This window comes from Lampris incognitus, chromosome 12, assembly GCF_029633865.1.
Source record: "Lampris incognitus isolate fLamInc1 chromosome 12, fLamInc1.hap2, whole genome shotgun sequence".
NCBI classification, from domain to species: Eukaryota; Metazoa; Chordata; class Actinopteri; order Lampriformes; family Lampridae; genus Lampris; species Lampris incognitus.
In genome coordinates, this window is record NC_079222.1 from 25,615,030 (window position 1) to 25,641,407 (window position 26,378).

Consider the following 26,378-nt stretch of genomic DNA (forward strand, 5'->3'; position numbering starts at 1 on the left):
TCGTGTTTATTTTCGTGGCCCCCCTAACCGAAGAGCACCTTGCCTTGTTAGATTATTTATACAATATTCCGTTAGCCCAGCCGCAATACAGTGGGGGATTTCATCAAACAGACGAAGTCTGCTAGCATGCCGTTGTGTATCAGTGGAAGTAGCCAGAGTTGGTGTTGAAAGGCGCAGACCCTGAGCAGCCACTCGATCGATAAGTTAACGTGAACGTGTCCTGGCCACCCCAGTGAATTAAGCCAGCGCTGCTGAACGGTCGTCCGCTAAGGGGGGTCAACATTTTGCAGCCTCGTTGGGAAATTGCCGTAAGTTTTTTGTCAACTTAACTGCTGGAATTTGGGGTTTTCTCAGCAGTGAGCCGATGCGACGCGTTGGAATGGATAGCCGACGCTGAATAATAACAGCTCAGCCAAAGCTAGTATGTGGCTAACGTTTGCGCCTAACAATGTTAGCGCTTGTCAAAAAACCCCCCTGGCGTCGGCTGCAAATGTGGCAGGATGGGTCAGGTTACACCGGACATCGCTGCCAAGTCCGCGTGCCCAAAACCTTAGCTGGGAATAGTTCGGTTCGCAGGGGCGAGCTGACAAATTAGACTTTCTACACTGTTAACCATCGGTCGACGTCGAGCCCACGCCTTTAACGTCGGTGGTATCTCGCCCCGTTTCTAGTCAGCTCAGTGTTGCAAACGAACAACATATACATGTTGTTTCCCCGGTGGAGTTTTTCCTCCCCCGAATCGTCGGGCTCGGGGTTGTCGTGCATTACACAGGACGCAAACGCAACCCTAAAGCGGCGCGGGACTAAAACTGAGGCTTTGTGGCTGTACAGATAAATCTGACTTGAGTGGGGTTTTGAATCAGCGATATAAGGTGCTGCGCGTATGAGATTAACCACAAAGCCCGTGGTAGGGCAAATATGGGGTCAGTTATTGCCACAGCGTAACCGCCCTTTCATTATCGCGACTGTTTCGAAAGAGTCAACCGTATGACTTTGTAGTGAATATGGTTGGTAAACCTTAGCGTCCACCAGCCACTACGGATACTATTGTTGAAACCCAAATGTGCTAAATACCCTGCTTTTGGTTACCAGGGCTATCAGTGTTTATATGAATGACGTATAAACATATATCGAGGTTAAATTCGACCAGAAGGGATTTTAGGTGTTTTTGTAATTTTTATTATGTTTTGTGTACACTAGTATTTTTTTTAAAGCATATGGAAGCCATGATCATGCAGCTGGAAATCTTAACTCAGCACAACTGCCATTATGTCATTGTTCCCTTTTGTTTCAGGGTGCTAAACCTGGACTGTATCATTTTTGATTTAGTTTCATCTTGACGTGCATCCTCTGGTAAAGGAGCTGGGGATCTAACTGTAAATCCTCCTAGGATTGAAACTTGAGGAGCAGGATGTCGATTACAAACACTCCCACAAGTAATGATGCCTGCCTGAGCATTGTGCATAGCCTGATGTGCCACAGACAAGGAGGAGAGAGTGAAAGCTTTGCCAAGCGAGCCATTGAGAGTCTTGTCAAGAAACTGAAGGAGAAGAAAGACGAGTTGGATTCTCTTATAACAGCCATCACCACAAATGGAGCTCATCCTAGCAAGTGTGTGACCATACAGCGCACCCTAGATGGGCGCCTGCAGGTACAACAGTTGATATGCAAAGCTGTTTTGGTGTTACCCTGAATTTACACCAGATGTGTATTGCTTCACATGCGATGGAGCTGAAATACTTCAAATTAAGTTAATTTGGGCAATTCACGCTGGCTCTATCAGGCTTGCATCTTATATAATACACATGTAAATTTGGGCGATCACATTTTTACACCCTTTTGCTTTCGATTTTTTTTTATCACTCGCGCATGTCACTGAAGCATATGAAGCTGTTCAAATGGCTAGTAATTGCAGTTATAATTAACAACTGACATTTTTATGGGACACTGGGTCTGACAGGAGGTTTATTTCATGTGTTTCTATATGCATTTATCCCATTCATTTTAAGCACTGAGGGAATATGTAGGTAATTTTAAAACAGGGGATACATAGGTGATTTTGAAAATAAGACTTGTCAACCAGCAGGACACAAATGAGACAAGAAATCCAAATAATAACTTTAGTCCATATGTAAATGAATAGGTCTTCATTTATTTGTTGGTCATGAATAGAATAATGTAATTATTTGTGAAATAGATAAAGTTCGCATCCCAGCCAAAGCTGGAAATGCTTTTAAAAAGGCTTTTAACTCATTTTGGGTAGGTGAGTTGCAGACTGCTCCTACATTCTGTACATCTGTGAAGCGAGGAACTTGATGTCATTACGTCTGGAGAATGCTGTTAAAATGATCAACTATCGGGCATTCGGGTAGCAAGCAGTCTATTCCATTGCCTACAAACACAGGGATCGCCAGTTCGAATCCCTGTGTTACCTCTGGCTTGGTCGGGTGTCCTACAGATACAATTGCTTGTGTCTGCGGGTGGGAAGGCGGATGTGGGTATGTCCTGGTCACTGCACTAGTGCCTCCTCTGGTTGGTCAGGGCGCCTGTTCGGGGGGCAGGGGGAACTGGGGGGAATAGCGTGATCCTCTCACGCGCTACGTCCCCCTGGTGAAACTTCTCACTGTCAGGTGAAAAGAAGCGGCTGGCGACTCCACATTTGTCGGAGGAGGCATGTGGTAGTCTGCAGCCCTCCCCGGATTAGCAGAGGGGGTGGAGCAGCGACCGGGACGGCTCAGAAGAGTGGGGTAATTGGCCGGATACAACTGGGGAGAAAAAAAGGGGGGGGGGAGCTCAACTACTTGACCATAATATAGTAGTTAAACTTAAAAATTGAATGCTTATTAATCTTTAACTTGAAATTTGTCATGCCAGGCTTTCGACTCAATACAAAATGGCTAGGTATTGATAAATTAACCCCAGTAATGACATGTAAATGCTGGGCATCATAGACAGAGCAGTGTTGAAAACAAAATTATTTTGTCAAAAGCAAATTGCTTTAAATTGTTGGTTGGAAATAACCATAGGCAGTTATAGAATTTTGTTTAGCCTACACGTAATATGACTACACAACTATGTATTTACTTACACATTTCATTTTGTCCACATAAAGACATTTAATGAATTTACTTCATCAAGGAAAGACACAACGTGGCAGATGACTCCGGTCTACTCGAGAGAGTGGAATTTGTGATATTTGTCAGGAATCCTGACTTGTTTGCATAATAAAAGATCATGGCTTTGTGTCTGGCGAGTTGTAGGGGTTTTTCCACAATTGCTTTAAACTAAATTCATTAACTTTATTCTGTGTATAATAATTTTATAGCAGTTTGATTGCCTGCCAACATCATGGGTTTATGAAGTAACTTATGGTTGCATTGAAGTCATACATCTGTGTCTGCTGTGGACAGTCAGACAAACAAGACATTTTCAGTCACTTTAATTAGCTTTTGTGCTGTTCCCTACGTACGGAATATATGTCAATAAAAGTACAGCAGTGACGTGTTTGCAACACAGCCAGTGTAAATTGCCACATTTGAATCTACACCTCTTGGAGGAACCTGAGAAGACAGACAGTACATGCTGGTGTAAATTCAGGATCAGGGTTCCATCAATTACAGAGACGGCAAACGTGACTGAATATCACATTCACTTTGAACCTTCTGTATGTACTTTTTAGGTTGCTGGGCGCAAAGGCTTCCCTCATGTAGTGTATGCCCGTCTGTGGCGATGGCCGGATCTACACAAGAATGAGTTAAAGCATGTGAAATACTGCCAGTATGCCTTTGACCTGAAATGTGACAACGTTTGTGTCAACCCATACCACTACGAGAGAGTTGTTTCACCAGGCATTGGTGAGTAGCAATTGGAGCTTTTTATTAATCATGACCGGGGTGCTTTAATTTTGACTAATAAGTAAAAGATGATAATATAGGACCAAGATGATATCAGCGATAATTAATTTTCAGCTGAAAACTCTACTTTGTAATGAAACAGTGATCCTATCTCTCTATATTCACATAGACCTGTCGGGACTGACCCTTTCAAGTTCAGGTAAGGACAGAATATTTTCACTGTTGCCATAGTTCCAATGTGTAATGTCCACCAGTCTTATTCTTTGTGTTGCTCTATCAGGTCCACTATTGGTTAAGGATGAATATGACTTCGATAACCAACATTCTCACTCCAGCTCTGAAAGCCACCTTCAGACTATCCAGCATCCCCCGTCAAGGCCAGGTCCTCCAGAGAGTTTTAGCAGCCCAGCTCTGCTTCCACCGTCTGAAGGCAGTAGTTCAGCCTCAACATCTGCTTTCTCCAGCATCACTGCTGGACCCTCAAGTGAGACAATATATTTTAACCATACATAAATGATAACTACACACACAATACTAATAAGGGGCTGCTTGCTAAAACCACTATCTAGGAGGGTGTCCGGGTAGTGTGACGGTCTATTCCGTTTCCTACCAACACGGGGATCGGCGATTCGAATCCCCGTGTTAGGTCTGGCTTGGTGGGGCATCCCTACAGACACAATAGGCTGTGTCTGTGGGTGGGAAGCCGGATGTGGGTGTGTGTCCTGGTTGCTACACTAGTACCTCCTCTGGTCGGCCGGAGCGCCTGTTCAGGGGGGAGGGGGAACTAGGGGGACTAGCGTGATCCTTCCACACGCTACGCCTTCCTGGCGAAACTCCTCACTGTCAGGTGAAAAAGAAGCAGCTGGCAACTCCACATGTATCGGAGGAGGCATGTAGTAGTCTGCAGCCCTCCCCGGATCGGCAGAGGGGGTTGAGCAGCGACTGGGACAGCTTGGAAGAGTGGGCTAATTGGACAAGTACAACTGAGGAGAAAAAAGCATTCAATTTAGTGTCATATGATTCACCTGAAGACATACATCAGCAATAACAGCTTCTGTACAAATAATAGGCATACATTTTAAGCGTCAGCTTCTTAAGAGGACCCTGGGATCGAGCGGTCTTGGTGGCTATTGTGCGTGCAGTAACGGTTGTCGAAAAAATCGAAGGACAGCGAGGACAACAGCAGACTAATAGCAGGTTCAGTAAAGACTACACCAGAGATAGTTCACACTTTGTTTGAAGGGGGTGTGCTTGAGACTGACATGACAGTGTCATAACCATGACATGACACCTGTCATGAACATGGAGTCTTTATGAATGTTCATGACTGCTGTCATTGAGTGTCATTCGATCAACTATGTAATTTTTACTGCAAAGTTGACATTGTTTGAGACGTCTTTGTTGTAGCGACCAGAGTAGGACCGAGCCACTCGATTTGATATATTTTTGTGCATCTGTAGCTCGAAAACAGACATCAAATAAAGTGTTACAAAGATGCTATTAGCAGCAATCAAAGGACAGTGAGGACAACAGCAGACTAAAAGCAGGTGTAGTCCAGAACAACAAGGTTAATGTATATAGTTAATATGTTAAAGACTAATGTTTAGTAGGACGCGCTCGCATGTGAGTGACCACAATTTGTGTCCATCAATGAGTGACCACAATTTGCGATGTATAGCTCGCAGCGGCAGTTCCGTGGCGCTGTGGGAAAAATAAAATAGCATATTTTAGCCTGGGGAATGGTTTTTATATTACATCGCCTGTACCAGTGATATAATTTGCCTTAGAATAGATTTTATTAGGGGCGTCCGGGTAGTGTGGCGGTCTATTCCATTTCCTACCAACACAGGGATTGGCGGTTCGAAACCCCGTGTTACCTCTGGTTCGGTCAGGCGTCCCTACAGACACAATTGGCCGTGTCTGCGGGTGGGAAGCCGGATGTGGGTATGTGTCCTGGTCGCTGCAGTAGGGCCTCCTCTGGTCGGTCGGGGCACCTTTTCTGGTTGGCAGGGGGACCTGGGGGAATAGCGTAATCCTCCCACGTGCTATGTCCCCCTGGTGAAACTCCTCATTGTCAGGTGAAAAAGAAGCGACTGGCGACTCCACATGTATCAGAGGAGGCATGTGGTAGTCTGCAGCCCTCCCCAGATCAGCAGAGGGGGTGGAGCAGCGACTGGGACGGCTCAGAAGAGTGGGGTAATTGGCCGGGTAAAATTGGGGAGAAAAATGGGGTGGGGTGGGGGGGACAAGAATAGATTTTATTGAGTGTGTTTGTGAGAGTCAGAGGTCAGAGTGTGTGTGCACAAGAGTTGCTGTTATTTCAAAAATCTAAAAACACTCAAGCCAAGATGGAAATAGTTGTTCTGTCTTTGGACAGCGCAGTGGTCTTCCTGTGTGAGTTTGGTGGCGTTCGTGTGTAATGTTACAGTATAGTCCCTGAAGAGTCTCGGGCAGAAAGTTAATGAGCAATCATTTACATTGGGGTGTTGTGAGTTAAATGTCCCAGCGCGATTGGGGGGAGGGGGCAGGGGGTTGCCAACACCAAACCGATTAGTCTGGGGGGGGGGGGGGGTCGCGATTCGAAAAGGTTGAGAACCATTGTCTTATTAAACTTTAATTTAGGAGCTGTGTATAAATTGTCATCCACATCTTAATTTTTTACGCTTTGTCTCTTTGCCCAGATTGTACTTCATGCCAACAGCTGTTTACTTACAAAGAAATATATTTTCAGATTCAACCCCCAGTTGGACCCGAAACGGCAGCTTCCCTCCCACTGTGCCTCAACACCAAAATGGGCATCTACAGCACCACCCACCCATGCCTCATACAGGGCATTATTGTGAGTTCTCGATACTTGTCCAGTGGATCACAAGTTTGCAATGAAACTTTGAACGTCAAATATATAAATATTTATCAAAAGTGTTACTATATAGTAGGCTTGGGCGAATCTATCTGCAATCGATGATTGGCTGAGTCCAGTCGGCAGTTGTTTTTGTTTTTTTCGCAATATTTTTGTATAATTTTCTGTCTTTATTTTGCTAATGGTCTGCCTCCTTGAGAATTCAACTCGGTTAACCTGTGAAGCACAATTCAAAGCATGCGCGAACAGGAACTGGCAGTTGGAGTCGGGCCATATGCACGTTCTTGTTGCACTGATTTCCGACGAGTCTTTCACGAAACAGGACAGTGACTAAATGACAGTTAAGCCTTCTATAGCGGTTGCTGTCTGATTGATTGGGGCTGAAAAGCAATGTCAATTCATAAATCCTATTTGAGATCTCGACCAAAAACTGTATGCAGTTGTGCACCCTGATCATTTAATAGCATAGTTGTGTTATCCCCACCTGTTTGTTCATTTGGAGGCTGCAAGCGGAAGCATCCGTCATCTGATGCCATCTTCACCGCTTCAGGAGGGATGTCTTAGCATTTGTAAAGGGAGATACCTAAACTTAACATCTTTGTAATTTTCCAATTGCTCATGTTTCTGCTTGCAGCATGTGGCTGTTAGGCTAAGGCTAGAAATTAATATCTGTTTTTGTATGGAAAATCACCTCTAAATTATTAACTGATATGACTTTGTCAAACTCATCAGGACTAACTGCATTTTAATATGCAAATACTTAGCAAAGTCTTGTTTACAGTTTCAAGTTAATTTTCAATTTCTATTTAGGGAACTTTTGTTAGAACTCTTAAAAGGCAGTGTATAACAGAGGAGCCCTGAACAATCAAAACACATTTCATTGACAATAGTACAATTGAAACATGTAAGAAAACTGTAAATGAGTTATTGTCATTCATGGCAACACAAACTGGGGATCTTGTGAACAACTTCAAGTCACGAAATGTCTTTGACAACATTGCACCTGTTAAAACTAAAAACATAGAAAAACAAAAAGCCCCCTGAGGAAATGGAGTGGTTTTTAGGCAGTTTAAGAGAAAGTGTCGCCAGGCAGAACGACAGTGGAGAAAGACTAAATCTCAGGCTCACACTGAAATCTGTAAGGATAGACTGAATAAGTACAACAAAGAAATTAAACAGGCCAGACAGTCTTTCTTCTCTAAAATCATTAATGAAAATATTAACAATAGTAAAGTGCTTTTCTCTACTGCTGATCGACTTATTAATCCACCATCTCCCACCCCATCAGAGATGCTGTCCACTGAAAAATGTGAGCATTTCACTGCATTCTTCAATAATAAAATTATTGCCATTAGACAGAACATTAGTGCCTCAAGATCCAGAAATGAACCTACCCTCCAGTTCTCCAGAAGTATCACTGGCACCATGTGTCACTTTGACCCTCTAGATCAGGGATGGGCAACATGATCCAGAAAGGGTTGGTGTGGGTGCAGGTCTTTGTTACAACCAAGCAGTTACATACTTGAGTCTACAAATCAAGGTCCTTAGCAAAGACTATGGGTTGACTAATAGAATCAGGTGTGTAACTGCTTGGTTGGAACAAAGACCTGCATCTACACCAGCCCTTTCTGGATCATGTTGCCCACCCCTGCTCTAGACCTTAACAAACTAGATAATATTGTTGGCAAGCTCAGGTCCTCTACCTGCTGCTTGGATCCTCTCCTTACCACATTTTTTTTTAAAACTGTTTTTAATTGCTTAGCACCTGAGGTATTATAAAGTATTAACTGCTCTCTTCAGTGAGGTGTATTTCCTGCTGCACTTAAAAAAGCTGTCGTTAAACCATTTCGGAAGAAGTGCAATCTTGATGCGACAATTATTGCCAACTTAGGCCCATTTCCAACTTACCATTCCTCAGCAAAATACTTGAAAAAACAGTTTATTCTCAACTTAATAACTATTTAACATCAAACAACCTTCTAGTCATTTATCAATTAGGTTTTCGATCTCACCATAGCACAGAAACAGCACTTATCAACTTGTGAATGATCTGCATATGAACACATTCTAATAAATTGTCTGTTCTTGTGCTCCTGGATCTCAGTGCCACCTTCGAAACTGCTGACCATGATATTTTACTAGAGAGATTAGAAAAATGGGTCGACCTATCTGGCCCGGTTCTCTGATGCATTTCATTTGTAAGCCAACTGAAATACATCAGATTTACATCAACACACTCCATCTAAACTCAGCAGTCAGACAGAAGTCACAATCATCCCATGTCCTCTTGAGCCAAACATCTCATCCCACCCGTGACTAGAAATGAGTAAAAGACTCAGGAAGTTATCTACACTAATCTGAGCAACCACATTGCAAAACCCCCCCAAAAAAAACAGCGTTGACATTTGGGAAAAACCTATGTGAACGCTAAAAATTCATCTAAAAACACAACATAGTCCCCAGTAATTAATCAATGATCAATGGTAAAATAGTAAATGGGAGATATATTCATAACACACATATGTAGATTGGTTACAGATTAACTAAGTAAGCATTAACATAAGGAGAAACCAATAACTAAATAAAAAGAAAGGATTTGGGGGAACTACTCTATCAAGTGAGGTCACTGCAGACGCTTGCTAAAATTCTTATAATCATCATCATCATCATCATCATCACAATCGTATGGTGGAACCCAGGGATCTGGAGAGTGTTTGACTTGTACAGCATTAAGTACAGCCTTAATACGATATTTATGGATCAACCCAATCATACAAGTAATGATGAAAACAAAAATGAAAAACAGGATTGGACCCACAATCAAGAGTACGAATGAATGACGCACCCAGATGCCAAGGGGCCAAACATTTCAGAAAAGGGATCCCATCCATGAACAGTATGTAAATCCTTTACCCCTTGTTCAGTATCATGTTTCAATTCGAATATTTCAGCATCATTGCTAGTAATATATGCACAGCATTCAGTGGAAATCAATTTACATCCACCACCCTGGGAGGCTAACAGAAGGTCCAACGCCATGCTATTTTCAGTTGCTGTGCGTCCAACATCATGTAAGCATGTTGTTGTGGCTGTACCGGCAGCTGTACAGATGTTCATGTGACATTATAATAGAGTAGAGTGACTTGATCTCGTTCTGGGCTGCATATATATCATACAGCTATAAGCCTGATCGCCACAAATTAAATAGACTTTTTCAGGCTGTGCGGGTTGCTTACTGAATGTTATCTTTACTGTCCCATTACAGCGAGTAGTGTCTGCTGTGATTTCATAACTGGGGTCCTGTACACACAAATAAACATAAGGCAGGGTATGCGCACATAGAGTTGGCCAAGTAAATGAACAGTTGGGAGTCAAAAGACTTAGTAGAGAATATAGGTTTAGAGCAATTATATACAGTAAAACCTAAAAATGCCAGCTGTATTTGCAATTTCGATGGGGCAGAATACTTCCTGGCTACAATATGATACGTATATTCCGATTCAGTTATAGGCTCACATTCTATATTGTTAGTACAATTAACAGGCACGGCCAGAAACTACATGATATTGAAACATTGCTTTTATCATTGTTTCAAATTTAGATACCTTCCACAATACTGTGTGGTTCAACTTACGCGGCCTATAAACTTTATTGAATTCAGACAAGGCAAATGAGATTATACCTACCTCGCTATGGGGTAGATCACAATGAATAAGCGCTGAGACATAACAGACTGAGGAGGTGTCAAATAGGTTATTACTGCATACCTTAACGTCTTTAGACAATGGTACTGGAGCTACCACAAGTGACTGAGACGATGCAGGTAATTGCGGACAAATCCAACAATTAGTAAAGTTATGAGAGGTGGCCCATTCTTTCATCTTAGTTATAACCAGATTTCCCCTCTAGGTATCAAAGCGCCTTACATGCATTAGAGGAGTTTGAAAGTCTGAGTGGCTACTGTGGAGATAGCAATATCTTTACATATCTGTGATTGATGCCCTGGCCAATCTGCATGTATACGGCATGTGAGTTTTCCATCTTTTTGGCATCAGACTGTGGACTGTTTCAAGCCCCCAGCTGTAGGTTGGTCTGTAACTAGCACTTTACTGTATCCTGTTCCACATGTAGTACTACAATATCGATTGCCATTTATCCATGACTAATAAACTTAGTTTGGCCGACCAGGGTAAACTCTAGGGTTAATAGTAAACAGCTATCTCTATCACACATATCTCTCCTGCACAAAAAGACAATCTGTTGTCTGCACGTTTAGCAATTTGGCTGTGGTGGAGGTGAAAGGTGGCGGATGAGAATGTAAAGGGGGTTGTTGTTATAACATTGTTTTCTTGTAGAGAATCAAAAACCCTTATAACAGGACTGACAATCACAGTTTTCATTATTGCAAGACAATACATTGTTCCTCTGAGACCAAACCCCATTCTTTTGAAAGGATGCCAGGGCCTTCTTGCCTGCCTGCTGGCCGCATCACTACAGAGTAACTTAGTGGTGCCTTATTGTTATCAGGCTCCATTAGATAAAAGAATGCTTTTCTCTATAGCGTAGCAACCGTTGGCTCTCAGTAGGTTTTTAAACCTCAGCGAGAGCTGGCCACGTCTACTTCTCATTGTTTGTGAGCGGAGCGGATCTCTCACCCTGGACCGCTGTCTCCAGTGATGGCACCTTTTTGCAGTGGCCCACGTGTGTCCAGCTGACTCTGCCCTCCACCTTCATCGCTGTAGGTGTGGTCAAAAACCCTTGATGGGGCCCCGCCCATGGGGGCTTCCTCCAGTGTTTTCTCTTTAGGTCCTTTATCAGCACTCGATCTCCTGGCTTCAGGTCGTGCAGCTGACCCTCTGTTGGCTGTGGAAGTGCTGATCTCAACTACATGTGTATAGAGCTCAGCATTTTGTTTAACTGCACACAATAATTAAGCATTACATCTTCCATGAGGTTTAAGCTGAGGATCTGCTTTTGCAGGGGAAGGGCTACTCTAGTGTTCATGGGTCTGCCTATGAGGATTTCAAAAGGTGACAGACCTGTTACAGCCCTCCCGCTTGCTCTCACAGCCATCAGCACTAATGGTAGTGCCTTTATCAATGTGAGTCCTGTCTCATCACAACATTTGAGCAGTTTTTTTAATTATTCCATTTTCTCTCTCAACTACTCCACCACTCTGTGGATGATAGGCACAATGTTACCTAAGATTGATACCCAAAAATGTTGAAAGTTGTTTAATAGCACTATTTGCAAAATTAGTTCTGTTATCACTGCTGATCTTCCATGGTATTCCACATCTGGGAATAATCTCTTACCAGCACCTTTGCTACTGTGGAGGCATCTGCCTTTCCTGTAAGGAAAACTTCAACCCACTTAGAAAACATATCAACAATCACAAGACAATATTTCTTCCCCTCACATGGTGTTGGTTCGATGACATCCATCTTTAGGCGATCAAATGGTTGGTTAGGGGTAGGGTGGCTTGAGGCTTGTGTGATTTGCCTTGTGGCATTATTTTTCAAGCAAATTAAACATTTTTTTACGAAACATTTTGGGAATAATTTATGAAGCCTCTTGTAAACCAGTGTTTGTCACCCCCCCTTTTGACACATCGTCCTTCCCATGTGTAAATTTTACATAAAAAGGAAACAAACACTTAGGCAGGCAAGGATGTCTGTCCTCAGACTGCCATACGTTATTTACATATGTGCACTTAGCCATTTTTTGTTTGTTCTTTCTGTCTCTATTTTATCAACACAGATGTCATAAAACCTTCTCTGTCTGCAGTCTGTGTGAATGGTCTGTCTGGGTCAGGCAGTCCTAAAGTGGCCATGGTAGTCGGTCTATTTTAGTTGAGTGAGAGCTGCATCAGCAGCCTTTGTCTACGTCACATTGCCAGTTGGTTTTAGTCGATTGCCAAGCATAATAGATAATAGTGGCGCCTCCAGGGAAGCATTGTCACAGATCCACTGTCTACAGTAGCCTTTCATTCCTAAAAATGACATTAATTGCCTTAGTGAAAGGTTAGCTTTTTTTTTTTTAGAGATCTTTTGTCCTAGAAAGGTGACTTTTTCCTAGACAAATTGCCATTTACTCAAACTGGCCTTGTGGCCCTGCTCTGACAGATGTTTTAGCAATGCAATGATACCAATCCCACAAGCTTATTTGTTGACGAACAGATCATTAAAATCGTCAACATATACTGTATCAGCGCACTCCTTGCTGGCAGACCTGAATTCTCCAGACTTGCATGCAAAATCTGCGAGTAGACTGCTGTCGAGTCAACATAACCTTGTGGCATCCTGGTCCACATATATGTTTTACTGTTAAATGTGAAAGCAAACCAATACAGAGATTCTGGGTATACACGGCCACAGCTGCATTTACTGCTTGTAAACCTTGCATGAATTGCCACTCTGCTGGCTTATTCTCCAGCCTTTTCTTTTTAGCTGGAAATATAGGCATCCTCACTGGTGAATGAGCACATAGAATAATGACTCCTGCTGCCAGCAAACTGTTAAACACTGTTGTTGCTCCTGGTTTGAGTGGATATTGTGCCTGTCATGGATGGTATGCGCTCTTGGGTGTCACGTGGAGGGGTTCAGCCCCTTTAACTAACCCCACATCATACAGATGTGGGATTAGTTAAAGATCTGTAGCCCATAAAATTTGTGGCACTCCTTGCAACTGTCGTGACAATTATTTAATTCTGCTTTGATATTAAATGAGGAGTGAGACAAAAATCTCTTACAGTGTTGTCACACTTGAATATATGTTCACGAACATGAAGCACAAACTCAGATGCTTAATGCGTGCCAATCAATACAGTACAGTCTCTCATGTAGGGCAGTTGTCTATTCTTCCACTCCTTATCTCATGTCTTTAAGCTCACATACCACCAAGGCCATTTCGCCAATTAGTGTGAACAGACTTGCTACACTTTGTGAGTTTCCCATACATTCCTCTGCTATCAGCCAGCAGTTAACAATAGGCCTTTATTTGTTCACATGAAGAAGACACCATATAAGACTACCTTTGTTCTGTTACATATGAACTTTAAGCATCTATCTAAGCAATGTAAAGTAAAGTTGAACATGGTATAGGTCATACATGGTCATATGAATTGCTCTCACAATCCCTGCTTTTTGATTACTTTTAATCAAGAAGAAATCATCTAGATAAAACATTAAATGAAAACATGACAATGGTTTTAAATCCTGGGGAACGTCTTAACTCACACAGAATAACTGTGAGGCCTGTCTGTTGGTTGTAAGCCAACTGAAATACATCAGATTTAAATCAACACACTCCATATAAACTCAGCAGTCGGACAGAGGTCACAATTATCCCATGTCTTCTCGAGCCAAACACCTCACCCCAATCTTGACCAGAAATGAGTAAAAGACTCAAAAAAATAAAAACAAAACAGTGTTGACATTTGGGAAAAACCTATGTGAATGCTCAGATTCATCTAAAAACACAACATAGTCTCCAGTAATATCATCTCATCTCATCTCGTCTCGTCTTGTCTCGTCTCGTCTCGTCTCGTCTCGTCTCATCATCAGCTGCTTCTCCGGGGTCGGGTAGCGGTGACAGCAAACTAAGTAGGGTACTCCAGATGTCCCTCTCCCCAGCAACACCATCCAGTTCCTCCTGGTGGTTCCCAAGGCATTACTAGGCCAGATTGGATATGTAGTCTCTCCAGCGAGTTCTGGGTCTACCCCAGGGTCCTCCTCCCAGTTGGTTGTGCCCGGAAAACCTGCAAAGGAAGGCACCCAGGAGGCATCCTAATCAGATGCTCGAACCACCTCAACTGGTTTCTTTTGATGTGAAAGAGCAATAGCTCTACTCTGAGCTCCTTCCGGATGTCCGATCTCCTCACCCTATCTCTGAGGCTGAGCCCAGACACCCTACAGAGTAAACTTATTTCAGCTGCTTGTATCCGCAATCTCACACTATTGGTCATTATCCAAAGCTCATGACCATAGATGAGCATTGGAACAAAGATTGACTGATAAATTGAGCACTTTGCCTTCCGGCTCAGCTCCTTCTTCACCGCAATAGTCTGGTACAATGGCCGCATTACTGCTGATGCTGCACCAATCCGCCTGTCAATCTCCCGCTCCATCTTGTGAACAAGACCCCGAGATATTTGAACTCCTTCACTTGAGGCAACAACTCATCTCGTGCTGGAGGTCGCGTTCTGATGAAGCCAACAAAACCACATCATCTTCAAAGAGCAGAGATGCAAGTCTGAGGTTCCCAAAACGGACACACTCCTTGCCTTGGCTGCACCTTGAGATCCTGTCCATGAATATAACAAACAGAATCAGAGACAAGGGACAGCCTTGGCGGAGTCCGACACCCTCTGAAAACGTGTTTGACTTTGTGCCGAGAATACGGACACAGCTCTCACTTTGGTTATACAAGTACTGGATGGCTTGTAGCAAGTACCCGTGTACCTCATACTCCCGCAGTACCCCCCACAGAGTGCTCAGGGTACATGGTCGTAAGCCTTCTCCAAGTCCACAAAACACATGTAGACTGGCTGGTCAAACTCCCATGCCTCCCTCAGCACTTCTGCAAGGGTAAAGAGTTGGTCCGTTGTTCCACAGCCAGGACAAAATCTGCATTGTTCCTCCTGGATCTGAGGTTCGAAAATTGGTCAGAGCCTCCTTTCCAGCACCCTAGAGTAGACTTTCTCAGGGAGGCTGAGCAGTGTGATGCACCGATAATTGGAGCACACCCTCTGGTCCCCTTTTTTAAATATGGGAACCACCACCCCTGTCTGCCACTCCACAGGTACTGTCCCTGACCTCCACGTAATACTGAAGAGGCGTGTCAGCCAAGACAGCCCAACAATGTCCAGAGCCTTCAGCATCTCAGGGCGAACCTCATCCACACCCAGCACCTTGCCACTGAGGAGCTTCTTAACTACCTCAGAGACCTCTGCCAGGGATATGGGCAGGGCTTCCCCCGAGTCTCCAGACTCTGCCTCCTCCACTGAGGACATGTTTGCCGGGTTCAGGAGCTCCTCAGCGTGTTCTTTTCACCTCCCGACAACATCCCCAGTCTGGGTCAACCATTCCTCTCCCTGGTTGACACAGCTTGAGTCAAGCCCTGCTTCCCCTTCCTCCATCGGATGGTTTGCCAGAACTTCCTTGAGGCCAACCGAAAGTCCTTGACCATAGCCTCACCAAATTCCTCCCACAGCCGAGTTTTTGCCTCCGCGACCGCCAAAGTATTCTTCAGATTCACACATCTGTTCCTCAACAGTATTATTTTTGTAAACCCATAAGCTCTAACAACATGTTCCCAAAGCCAAAATTAGTTGTTTTTGCTGACTTTTTTTTAATTAATCAATTAAAAACTAAAATATAGTGCTTGCATAAGCATTCAACCCCTTGTGCTCTGAAGGCTCCAAATTTACACAAATTACGAATTATTCCTTAAACAAACTCAGGTTAACACAATTCGACATAATTAGTGTGCACCTGTAAGATATTAAAGAAACGGTCTTGTTTATGGTATAAAAAGCACTCTGTGTAAAGTTCATTAGCTGGCCGTGAACTCCATCAGAAAATGAAGACAAAGGAGCATAATACTGAAGTAAGAGACAAAGTGATTAAAATTCAGAAGGCAGGAAACGGATACCAGACAATATCCAAGTATTTGGATGTCCCATGGAACACTGTTGGATCCATTGTCAGAAAGTAGAAGCTGTATCACACCACCCAGATGCTTTGTAGGACAGGCCGTTCCTCAAAGCTAAGTGTCCAAGCAAGACGTGGGCTAGTGAGGGAAGCCACAGATGATCCTGCAATCACTTTGAAGGAGCTCCAGAGGTCAGTGGCTTAAACTGAAATAAATGTGCAGGAGTCAACCATATCACGGGCTCTCCGTAAATCTGGCCTGTATGGGAGGGTGGCAAGAAAGAAGCTTTTGCTCAAAACTATGCATATAAAAGCACGCTTGGAGTTTGCTACCCAGGATGAGAGAGACCCAGTCAGGATGTGGGTAAAGGCTTTGTGGTCAGATGAGACGAAAGTTGAGCTTTTTGGCCAAAACTCAAAGCGTTATGTGTGGCAAAAACCTAACACTTCTCATGCCTTAAAAAACACTCTCCCTACACTGAAGCATGGCAGTGGCAACATAATGCTGTGGGGTCGCTTTTCATCTGCAGGCACTGGGAACCTTGTTCAAATTGAGGGAAGAATGGGTGGCGCTAAATACATGGAAATATTGGAAGAAAACCTGTTGCAATCTGCCATAAAACTGAAGCTTGGGAGAAGGTTCACTTTCCAGCAGGACAATGATCCTAAGCACAAGGCTAAAGCAACAATGGCATGGCTCAGCAACAAAAAGGTGAACGTTTTGGAGTGGCCAAGTCAAAAGTCCGGACCTCAACCCCATTGAAAATCTGTGGCACCGACTGAAAATCGCAGTCCAGAGGCGCCATTCCACCAACCTGCAAGACCTGTACAAATTCTGACAAGAAGAATGGGCAAAAATTACTGCAGAAGAATGTGCAACCCTTGTAGATACTTACTCCAAGAGAATCATGGCTGTTATTGCAGCAAAAAAGTGCTCTACAAAGTATTGATATGTGGGGGTGAATGCTTGTACAAGCATTATATTTTAGTTTTTAATTTATGTACAAAAAGTCAGCGAAACAATTTATTTTGGCTTTGGAACCATGCTGTTAGAGCTTATGGGTTCACAAAAATAATATTGTTCGGTAACAGATGTGTGAGTATCTTTTATAGTCCAGAAATTAGTGATTACTGTTAAGGGGGTTGAATACTTTTGCAAGGCACTGTAAGTAGCTTGTTGTTTATGTTGTTGTTGTTGTTGTTGTTAATTAATCATTGGTGTATTTTGAGGATAACATGAAATAAGCCAATCAGAGTGTCATCTCCCATTCCCTTTAAAAATCAGATGTGCTTGCACCTTGGCGGATTGCTATTATAATGGCGGATTTGGCATGAAGTCAGCGTATTGTGTACCTGCTGCCATGGCTATTATTTAATTCCATTCAAACAACAAATGAGGAGCGAAACAAAAAACTCTTACAGTATTTTCCCACTTTAATATGCTCATGAACAGACGCGCAAAGAATTGATACTGAATTGGGCACTGATCAATACAGTACAGTCTCTTATAGGGCAGTTGTCTGTTCTTCTCCCCCTTATCTCATCTTTTCTAGCTCACATTCTGCCAAGGCCGTTTCTTCAATTACTTTGTACAGACAGTGCTGTGCTACACTCAGTGAGTGTTTCATACATTTGTATGCTATCAGCTAACAGTTAACAATAGACCTTTATTTGTTCACATGGAGAAGACACTTTATAACACTACCTTTGTTCTGTTACACATGATATGATTATATGGCTGACAAATTGCCTTCACAACACCTATGTAGACACATATTAGTGTCTTAATAATGAGCCCTTAAAATAACAGTAAAATACTGTGCCATTGAATTAAGTCCAGGCGTTTGTTGGGTCAATCGTGCAGTTGCTTTCCGTTGCCTCAAGATAGCAATGCGCCAACAATGCGCCTGACCACACCTCATTTTAAGACCAACACGCCCATCGGCGCTCAGATGGGTGTACATTTTGCTATTCAAACAACATGGGCACTGGATGGGAAAATGACAACTGTGTCGGTCTGAAACTAGTAAAGACACCTGCATTGCACTTGGCACCGCTTTGCGCTGGGTGTAAGATAGAGCCCTAAGTCTCTCAGTGAGTTTTCTATGATTAATATTGTTATTTTAAACTGATTATCCAGTATCTCTTAAAATTTGATATTCGGATAAATTTGGGTCTTCCAACAGTTTGACTCTTTTGTGTGGTAGGCATAAAGAAGTCATTAAGCAAATGCACATTTACCAGCAACAACATAACAAAACCAGAGTTCACTAACATTACATTTGATCATTTTCTGTGTGATACCTAGCAACTAATGACAGTGCTGGGTGAAAACGTAACTTGGTATTTGGTTTGAATTGGTGTATTTTTGGTTTGTAGTTTACGTCTGCATATCTGCATTAATATGAGCTTGTGCAGTTGCATGAATGCAGAATGTAGCAAGCCTCTACAATAATGACTCCGCACCCAGCAGCAAATAGCCTAGTCGTTTTTTTTTGTTGTTGCTATGAATGATATTAGATAGAATAAACAGGTATAACAGCAAGCACAATGGATATTTTTACTGCATTTGTAACTTTGAAAAAGGCAGGTTATAAATCAGTGTGGGTAGGCCAATACAACAGTGGGAAACCAGATTGTCATTAAAAAAGTGGATGTTAACATTGATGCAGTTGATTAGTAAATTTTCTTGCGTTGTTCATTAATCTGTGTTTTAGGCCAGTAGATTTAGTTGTGTAGGACTCTTACGCGCGTCATTGTCAGTTAGCAGACATGCATGTGTTATAAAGTACACTGCAGTCACATTGCATATCATGTATAGGCATGCTATCTTGATTGTATTATTGCAGTTGAGATAGAGATAAGAATCACAAGAATCATAGACAAAGTTCTTGATTTTTAAAATGTTTTTTGGGTTCACTGAATTACATTTCACCTTCCTACTATGAGTTATTGTGTGCTCATTTTTTAACAGGAGAGTACATCTAAAATTGTTGTGATTTTTTTTTAAGTTGTTTGTTCCTTGTTGGTAAAAATTACATTTTTTCAGGGCCTGTTGCCAATGAGATTGCATTCCAACCCCCTATATCCAATCACCCAGGTGACTATAAAGCCCTAAATATCATATATCCTATATATTTACACTTTTAGCACCAACTTCTACTTAAGTTGCTTGTTCCTCTGCTCCAGCGCCAGAATACTGGTGCTCCATTGCTTACTTTGAGATGGATGTCCAAGTAGGGGAGACATTCAAGGTGCCCTCTACCTGCCCCATTGTGACTGTGGATGGATATGTGGACCCCTCGGGAGGAGATCGTTTCTGCTTGGGTCAGCTGAGCAATGTCCACAGAACAGAGAACATTGAGAGAGCCAGGTACTAAACCGAAGCATCTATCACCACATCCAGTTGTAGTACAATCAGTCAATTTGTATTTAGTAAATGTTTCTTTGTGTGATGAACAGTGTCTTATTACTTTTCGTTATTGCCAAGTATTCTTCAGATTCAGCTGTTATCTTTTTTTGGTCATTTCTCCCCCATTTCTCTTTCCAGGCTTCACATCGGAAAAGGTGTGCAGCTGGAGTGCAAAGGCGAGGGAGACGTCTGGGTGCGCTGTTTAAGTGATCATGCAGTGTTTGTGCAGAGCTATTACCTGGATCGAGAGGCTGGGCGTGCCCCTGGAGATGCAGTTCACAAGATCTATCCCAGTGCCTATATCAAGGTGTATTGGCAATACCATTCCTCTCACATTTGTCCAAAAGCACTTCAAAAAAGATGTAATCAATGTATTTTGTGAGCAGATTAAGCTTTGATCAGAAGCAACTTAATGATCGAAATAATTTTGGTTTTTCAATCTTTGAGAGGTGATCAATTTGGGTGAAGGGTCTAACAGACAGTAAAAAGCAAGCAGTAGTTAGTTAGCAAATATAGGGTAGAGGTGAACCAATAAAATGCTTGTTCTTTAACTTCCTGAATTCTTCTGTAATCTGCCAAAACCTTTTATAACATCCATTTAATTTTACTCTAAAAATAATCAAAGAAAACAGCCAAAAAGAAATTGGCATAGCAGGGTTTTAACTTACACCACATGGCCAAAAGTATGTGGACGCCCAAACATCACATCCATATGTTCTTGTTGAACATCTCATTTGAAAACCATGGGAATTAATGTGGAGTCGGTCCCCCCTTTGCTCCTTTGAAAGCCTCTACTCTTCTGGGACGACTTTCCACTAGATTTTGGAACGTGGCTGGAGGGATTCGGTCCCATTCAGCCACAAGAGCATTAGTGATGTCAGGAACTAACGTTGTGCAAGAAGGCCTGACTCACAGTTGGCGTTCCGATTCATCCCAAAGGTGTTGGATGATGGGGTTGAGGTCGGGGCTGTGTGCAGGCCAGTCAAGTTCTTTCACACCAAACTCAGCAAGCTGTGGGCTTGTGGACCTTACTTTGTGCACGGGGGCATTATCATGGTGAAACAGGAAAGGGCCTTCATCAAACTGTTGCTACAATGTTGGAAGCACACAATTCCCTAGAATTTCATGCAGGCTGTAGTATTAAGATTTCCTTTCACTGGAACTAAGGGGCCTAGCACAAGCCATGAAAAGCAGCCGCAGCCTTCTCCTTCAGACTTTACAGTTGGCACTATACATTCGGGCAGGTAGCATTCTCCTGGTATCTGCTAAACCCAGATTCATCTGTCAGACTACCAGATAGGGAAGCCTGACTCATCACTCCAGAGAACGCATTTCCACTCCTCTAAAGTCTTTTGGTGGTGTGCTTCACACCACTTTAGCTAACGCCTGGCATTGCACATGGTGATCTTTGATCTTTGAGGACAGAGGACTTTTACGCACTTAAGCGCTCAGTGGGCCTGTTCTGTGAGCTGGTATGGCTGTCAAGCTTTGTGGCTGAGCTGTTGTTTCTTCTAGACGTTTCCACCCCACAATAAAAGCACTTAGGGTGTACCAGGGTAACTCTAGAAGTGCAGAAATTGAACGAACTGACTTGTTGGAAAGGAGGCATCTTACGACAGTGCCGTGTTGAAAGTCACTGAGCTCCTCAGTACGACCTATTCTACTGCCAATGTTTGTCTACAGAGATTGCATGAATGTGTGCTTGATTTTATGCATCTACCAACCATTGATGTGGCTGAAATAGCCAAATCCTTTCATTAAAAGGGGTGTCCACATGCTTTTGGCCACATAGTAAATGCTTAAGACTAGTAGAATTCTTAATTGTAAGCCCTATCAGCTTTGATTAGCCTAATTAACCTCAGTTCTTTTTACAGTTCCTGTTCCATAACTTTTTTTGCCTTGTCAGCAGTTTTTAGCATCTATCTTGTGCCCTGCTAGGTGTTTGATTTGCGTCAGTGCCACAGGCAGATGCAGCAGCAGGCGGCAACAGCCCAGGCAGCAGCTGCAGCCCAGGCAGCAGCTGTGGCTGGGAACATTCCAGGACCTGGCTCTGTGGGAGGCATTGCCCCTGCCATCAGTGAGTGTCTCTCAATACTACTTATATCTACTTATGTTTATGTACTTATGCAATGACCCAATACCATGTAGATAATGATAAAAATTATTGCCGTCTCATGGTAGAGTGGTTTAATTTCAGCAGTTGTCTTGTTCTAAGATGTATTATGATTCCTGTTTTGAAGATTATGATGTATTCTGGTGTATTCGTAGATAATAAGAGTTATTAATTTTTAGGACTCAATAATTTGTTTGGTTTTGATCTGCTGTCATATTCTCAACTGAATAATGTTTGACATATTACTAACTAACATTTATGTTAAGCAATTTAGTTCAAGTCAGTCACATAGAAGACAGTCTGAAAGTCATGGTTTTAATGAAATTTATTGGCGTAAGCCAAGTTTCTATATTTTTTTGAACGGCTTGATTTGGCCCGCTGCTTGCTTCAGACAACAAGCTGGTCAGAACAAGAGATAATGTCAGAAAGGAGCTTTCCGATGGTCCAATTCGTAAGGGTCGGCATTCTTTAGCTTTTTGTTACTTTCTGAAACCAGCATAATGAAGTATTTGAGGGTGGCAATCGCTCAGAGGTAGAACAGGTTCTCCAGTAACTGTAGGATTGCTGGTTCGATCTCGGCACCTCCTGTCAAAAATGTCGTGGTGTACCTGAGCAAGACAACTAACCCTTAACTGTTCCCGATGAGCTGGTTGTTTACCTTGAATGGTTGACACCGCCAGCGGTGTATGTGTGTGCGTTGGTGAATGTGATGCATTAATTTTAAAGCACTTTGTAAAAAAGTGCTATATAAATGCCGCCCATTTGCCCACTTTTCACAGTGACAGATGTGCTTAGGTATGACAATGCGCAGGGATTCAAGTGGTCTGCAAGTCCTATTCCATTCATTCTTCATACAGCTACTTCCCCAACTGTGTTAACTTCTCACCGCTCAACATGAATAGTTTTGAGGAAAAAAAACTCTTAAGAGTGTTAATCTATGTGTATCCAGACTAAAATCCAGTTGACAGTTGGTTTATAATCCCAGCTTTCTATGATGGACAGCTTGTTGACGTGATCGGACGATGTGTCTTACAAACCAGTTTGTTTGAAGCATGTGGAGACCTTCAAGGTCATCTTGTTTTTTCATTGTGTTAGTAACGTTTTTTTGCACTGATCTAATAAGTTACGTCTTCTAATTGCCCATCAGGTTTGTCTGCGGCTGCAGGCATTGGTGTTGATGACCTACGCAGGCTGTGTATCTTGAGGATGAGTTTTGTGAAAGGCTGGGGGCCTGACTACCCACGGCAGAGCATCAAAGAAACACCATGTTGGATTGAGATCCATCTACACAGAGCTCTACAACTGCTTGATGAAGTTCTGCACACCATGCCCATAGCTGACCCTCAACCTCTTGATTGAGTCACAGGGGATAAACTTTAAACATCAGACTCTGTCTTTTAACTGACCACTCCACTGGCCAGACTGGAGTGCCTGAGGAGCAGTGCAACCATGCTTAGCTGAATAGAATATAGGAATGGAAAAATTGATATTAATCCCCAGTCATTGGTTCGCTGGTGCTGATAAGGTCCCAAGGAAGTGTTTCTTTTTTTTGTGTGGCTGAGGTCAGAAAATCTGTGTAAAATTGTTACCCATTATTCATGTGTAAGAGTTCTGTAGCTACTTTGAATTACCATTAAATAATTCTCAAGGCTGGTGGTCCTTGTTTGACATTTGATTTATATTCTTTTTGAATAGCTTCACAAGTTTTCACAAATGATGGACATTAACAAAAGCCTAATTTGAACTCTTTTCAGCTTTTCTCCCATCAGCAGGACAGTTCCGTCCATTTTATAAGGGCTCAAAGCTCTCATGCTATACTGATGTGATGGCTTTTCAAAACCCAACTTTGATACGGATTTGGATTACCAATGGTTTTCAAGTGAAAATATTATCACATCTGCTGAATACTGATATAGACTAGTAGTAATTTTCCTGACACGTGTATTAGATGCCCATGTAGTGTCCATTAGCACTTTATTTTTTTAAAACGTTTTGATTATATTGTCTTGTCCAAGTCTCGTGACTGTCTCTTGTATCCATATAATCTCTTATAGCTGGTGAAATGTTTTTTTGATTGTGACCTTGGTGAGATGCTAAGGAGATGTGTTTATTACCTATCACATATTTTAAACTTTGTTCATGAGGATTTTGATGGTACACTGGTCAGGTATTAAATAAACAAAATAAAAAGCATGCATAGAACTGTGAGGAAATGTAAGCCATAATGATGCCAAAAGGACCCTTTGATGACCGAAGACAAGTTATCAGATAAAGGTCATATCAGTGTTCTGTGTCGCCTGGAAACATTTTTTAATCAACTGAATGTCAGTTTGTGCTTGACACAATACTTAAAATTTGGGTCACAATTCTTGTCTCCGCTGTCAGTTTACCTACAGTTGCAGTAATTTTATACTCTTTGGTACCTTTTTCTGTGATGAAACAATTTGGTTATATTTTGAAATTTAATAATATGCTGTGTTATCTTTCAGGAAATGCAAGTGCTTGGTCTCTTAATCATCTTTATTCTACAATGTATGTTATACATTCTGAATACATAGTTTGGATTATGTTCATCATATATATGAATAAGGTTGAATAAAATGAATGGGCTAACAGCTGTTCTGGACTCAGTGTTTGATCGTGTTGTTTTCCTATTCATTTTATTTGACATCAGTGCAGGGTCACAATCATGAGGCATTTACTTTGAACAAGAAAAGTTTATTACCGGAAAGACAAGCCACAATTTTTAAGAAAACGTCACTAATAAGCTAGCCTGAGCTGAAGTCTGAAATATTCAGAAAACCAAACTACATGTGTCTTCAATAGTTTCTATATTCATCAATACGACACACTAAATGATAATGTCTTTATAAATATAAAAGTCCCCCAGTTGTCCTCATTTTTATGCAAAATACACAATACAAATTACCCTACACGCAGTGGTTTGCTCTTGCCTATTTGAAAACATACAGGATACTAAGAAAGAACTTTTAACGGCACACAAAAAGGTCACATGGAATTTTTGTATATATTAGATACTATACATTATCCATAAAGAGAACACACAAAATCACGTTTGCCAACATATCTGATGAAATTAAAGGTCACAAAAAAAAACCCAAATAGGTAAGACACAAATAAATATACATTTTCCCCCCCAATTTTATTTATGTACATTTTTTTTAAAATCTAGTTTGACTTAAACTAAGGACCTTCCCCAAATGCCACAGCCAAATGCATGCGCTTGCATTAGAGCATGGCACAGATGGGCACGACTCATTAGACTTGTCAAATGGCACTTGAAACATCCCAACAAATGTCCAGCTGAATACAGCGTCCAGATAATATCATTTGACAAAGGAAATCACGATAATGATCACGAATGAATCTAGTTTTAGAGAGCATTTTACACAACTCCTTGTTCATCAAGTGACAATAGTACACAGTTAATGCTCGTTCCGTCTGCAGGTCCTCCACCAGGAGTAAAGTACCGCGCGTGTTGTCACACTGATCAAAGAACCATGGGAGTTCAGGCTGAGGAGCGATCACATGCTTCCTCAACCCTGGTATCTTCTTAGTAGCAACACCTCGGCAGTGAAATGTCTGCTCAAAGAAGGAAAAAAGCCTCCATCTTTAGCCCACCAGAGACCAACAGTCACCCAGGCTGTCTGCTCTGGCTAGGGGCAAATCCAAGGCACTGGAGTCTGCTATGGGTCAGTGAAGCTGCCATGTTCTCCAGATGGAGAGGCATTTGTTAGCCTTTTCTCCTATAAGAAGTTGTCAAGGAATAGCTTATGATTTTAAGTTTTCTGGTTGAGAATGGGCTCATTTGCAAACAGGCATTATAAAAAACCCTTACTGTTCATATTTTAAACACACAAGGAATAAAAGAATACAATTTGCATCGGCAGCATTAGCTTGAATCCAGTGATAAATCAGGTAGGATTTGAGATGCAGAAAGCTGCTTCACTTTCTGGCACATTTAAGTAAAAACGAAAAGCTAAATTCACAAAAACAGATTCTAGCAGCACATAGTAGGCGTGCAAGACCAAAAAGCACTTATGATCCTAAAGCACATGACGAAGGTTAAATGAAAAGTTTTTCTAAGCCATTTTCACTCCAGGCACAAAATAGCACAGGTTAAAATGTACATTTTCTTTATATGTCAAGGGAGTCTTCGAGATTTCAGTTTCCAACTCCGTAAAGTGACAGATAAAGTTGCCGTAGGCAAGAATGCTAAAAAAAAAAAAAAAGAAAAAAAAGAAAAACAATCCATTATAACAAAAAGTCTGTAATTATCCAGCAATTCATTTCATGTTATTTTTCATTGCAATAGAGCCATATTACTTTGCCTTCTCAAAAAAAAAAAAAAAGTCTGCAAGGCCTTAAGAAGGGGATGTTGGTCTGCTTTTCTGAGAATCATGCCGGCACACATTCACGTTTATCAGTTTAGACGGGCAAACCAGGGAAACATGCGAGATGCAGA

At 42.1% G+C, this 26,378-nt stretch overlaps 1 protein-coding gene across 4 annotated transcripts; it reads left to right on the forward strand.

The window, feature by feature from the left end:
• On the forward strand, window positions 1-25,709 carry smad4a (SMAD family member 4a). Of its 4 annotated transcripts, none has more exons than XM_056290254.1 (11): window positions 1-308; window positions 1,295-1,651; window positions 3,680-3,854; window positions 4,024-4,053; window positions 4,135-4,338; window positions 6,586-6,693; window positions 19,417-19,467; window positions 19,557-19,740; window positions 19,918-20,086; window positions 21,718-21,856; window positions 23,040-25,709. In XM_056290254.1, exons 2-11 carry the CDS (start codon window positions 1,412-1,414, stop codon window positions 23,249-23,251), a joined length of 1,512 nt encoding a protein of 503 aa, XP_056146229.1. In that variant the 5' UTR covers window positions 1-308; window positions 1,295-1,411; the 3' UTR covers window positions 23,252-25,709. The 4 variants fall into 4 exon arrangements, with proteins under 4 accessions (XP_056146229.1, XP_056146230.1, XP_056146232.1 ...); XM_056290255.1 differs by having other exon boundaries at window positions 1,330-1,651; XM_056290257.1 differs by having other exon boundaries at window positions 1,391-1,651.
• The last annotated feature ends 669 nt before the right edge of the window (window positions 25,710-26,378 follow it).

Coding starts and splice junctions, on each gene's coding strand:
- smad4a (XM_056290254.1), top strand. CDS start 1,412: ATGTCGATTACAAACACTCCCACAAGTAATGATGCCTGCCTGAGCATT. Junction 4,339..6,585: donor CATCACTGCTGGACCCTCAA/GTGAGACAATAT, acceptor ATATATTTTCAG/ATTCAACCCCCAGTTGGACC. Junction 20,087..21,717: donor ATCCCAGTGCCTATATCAAG/GTGTATTGGCAA, acceptor GTGCCCTGCTAG/GTGTTTGATTTGCGTCAGTG.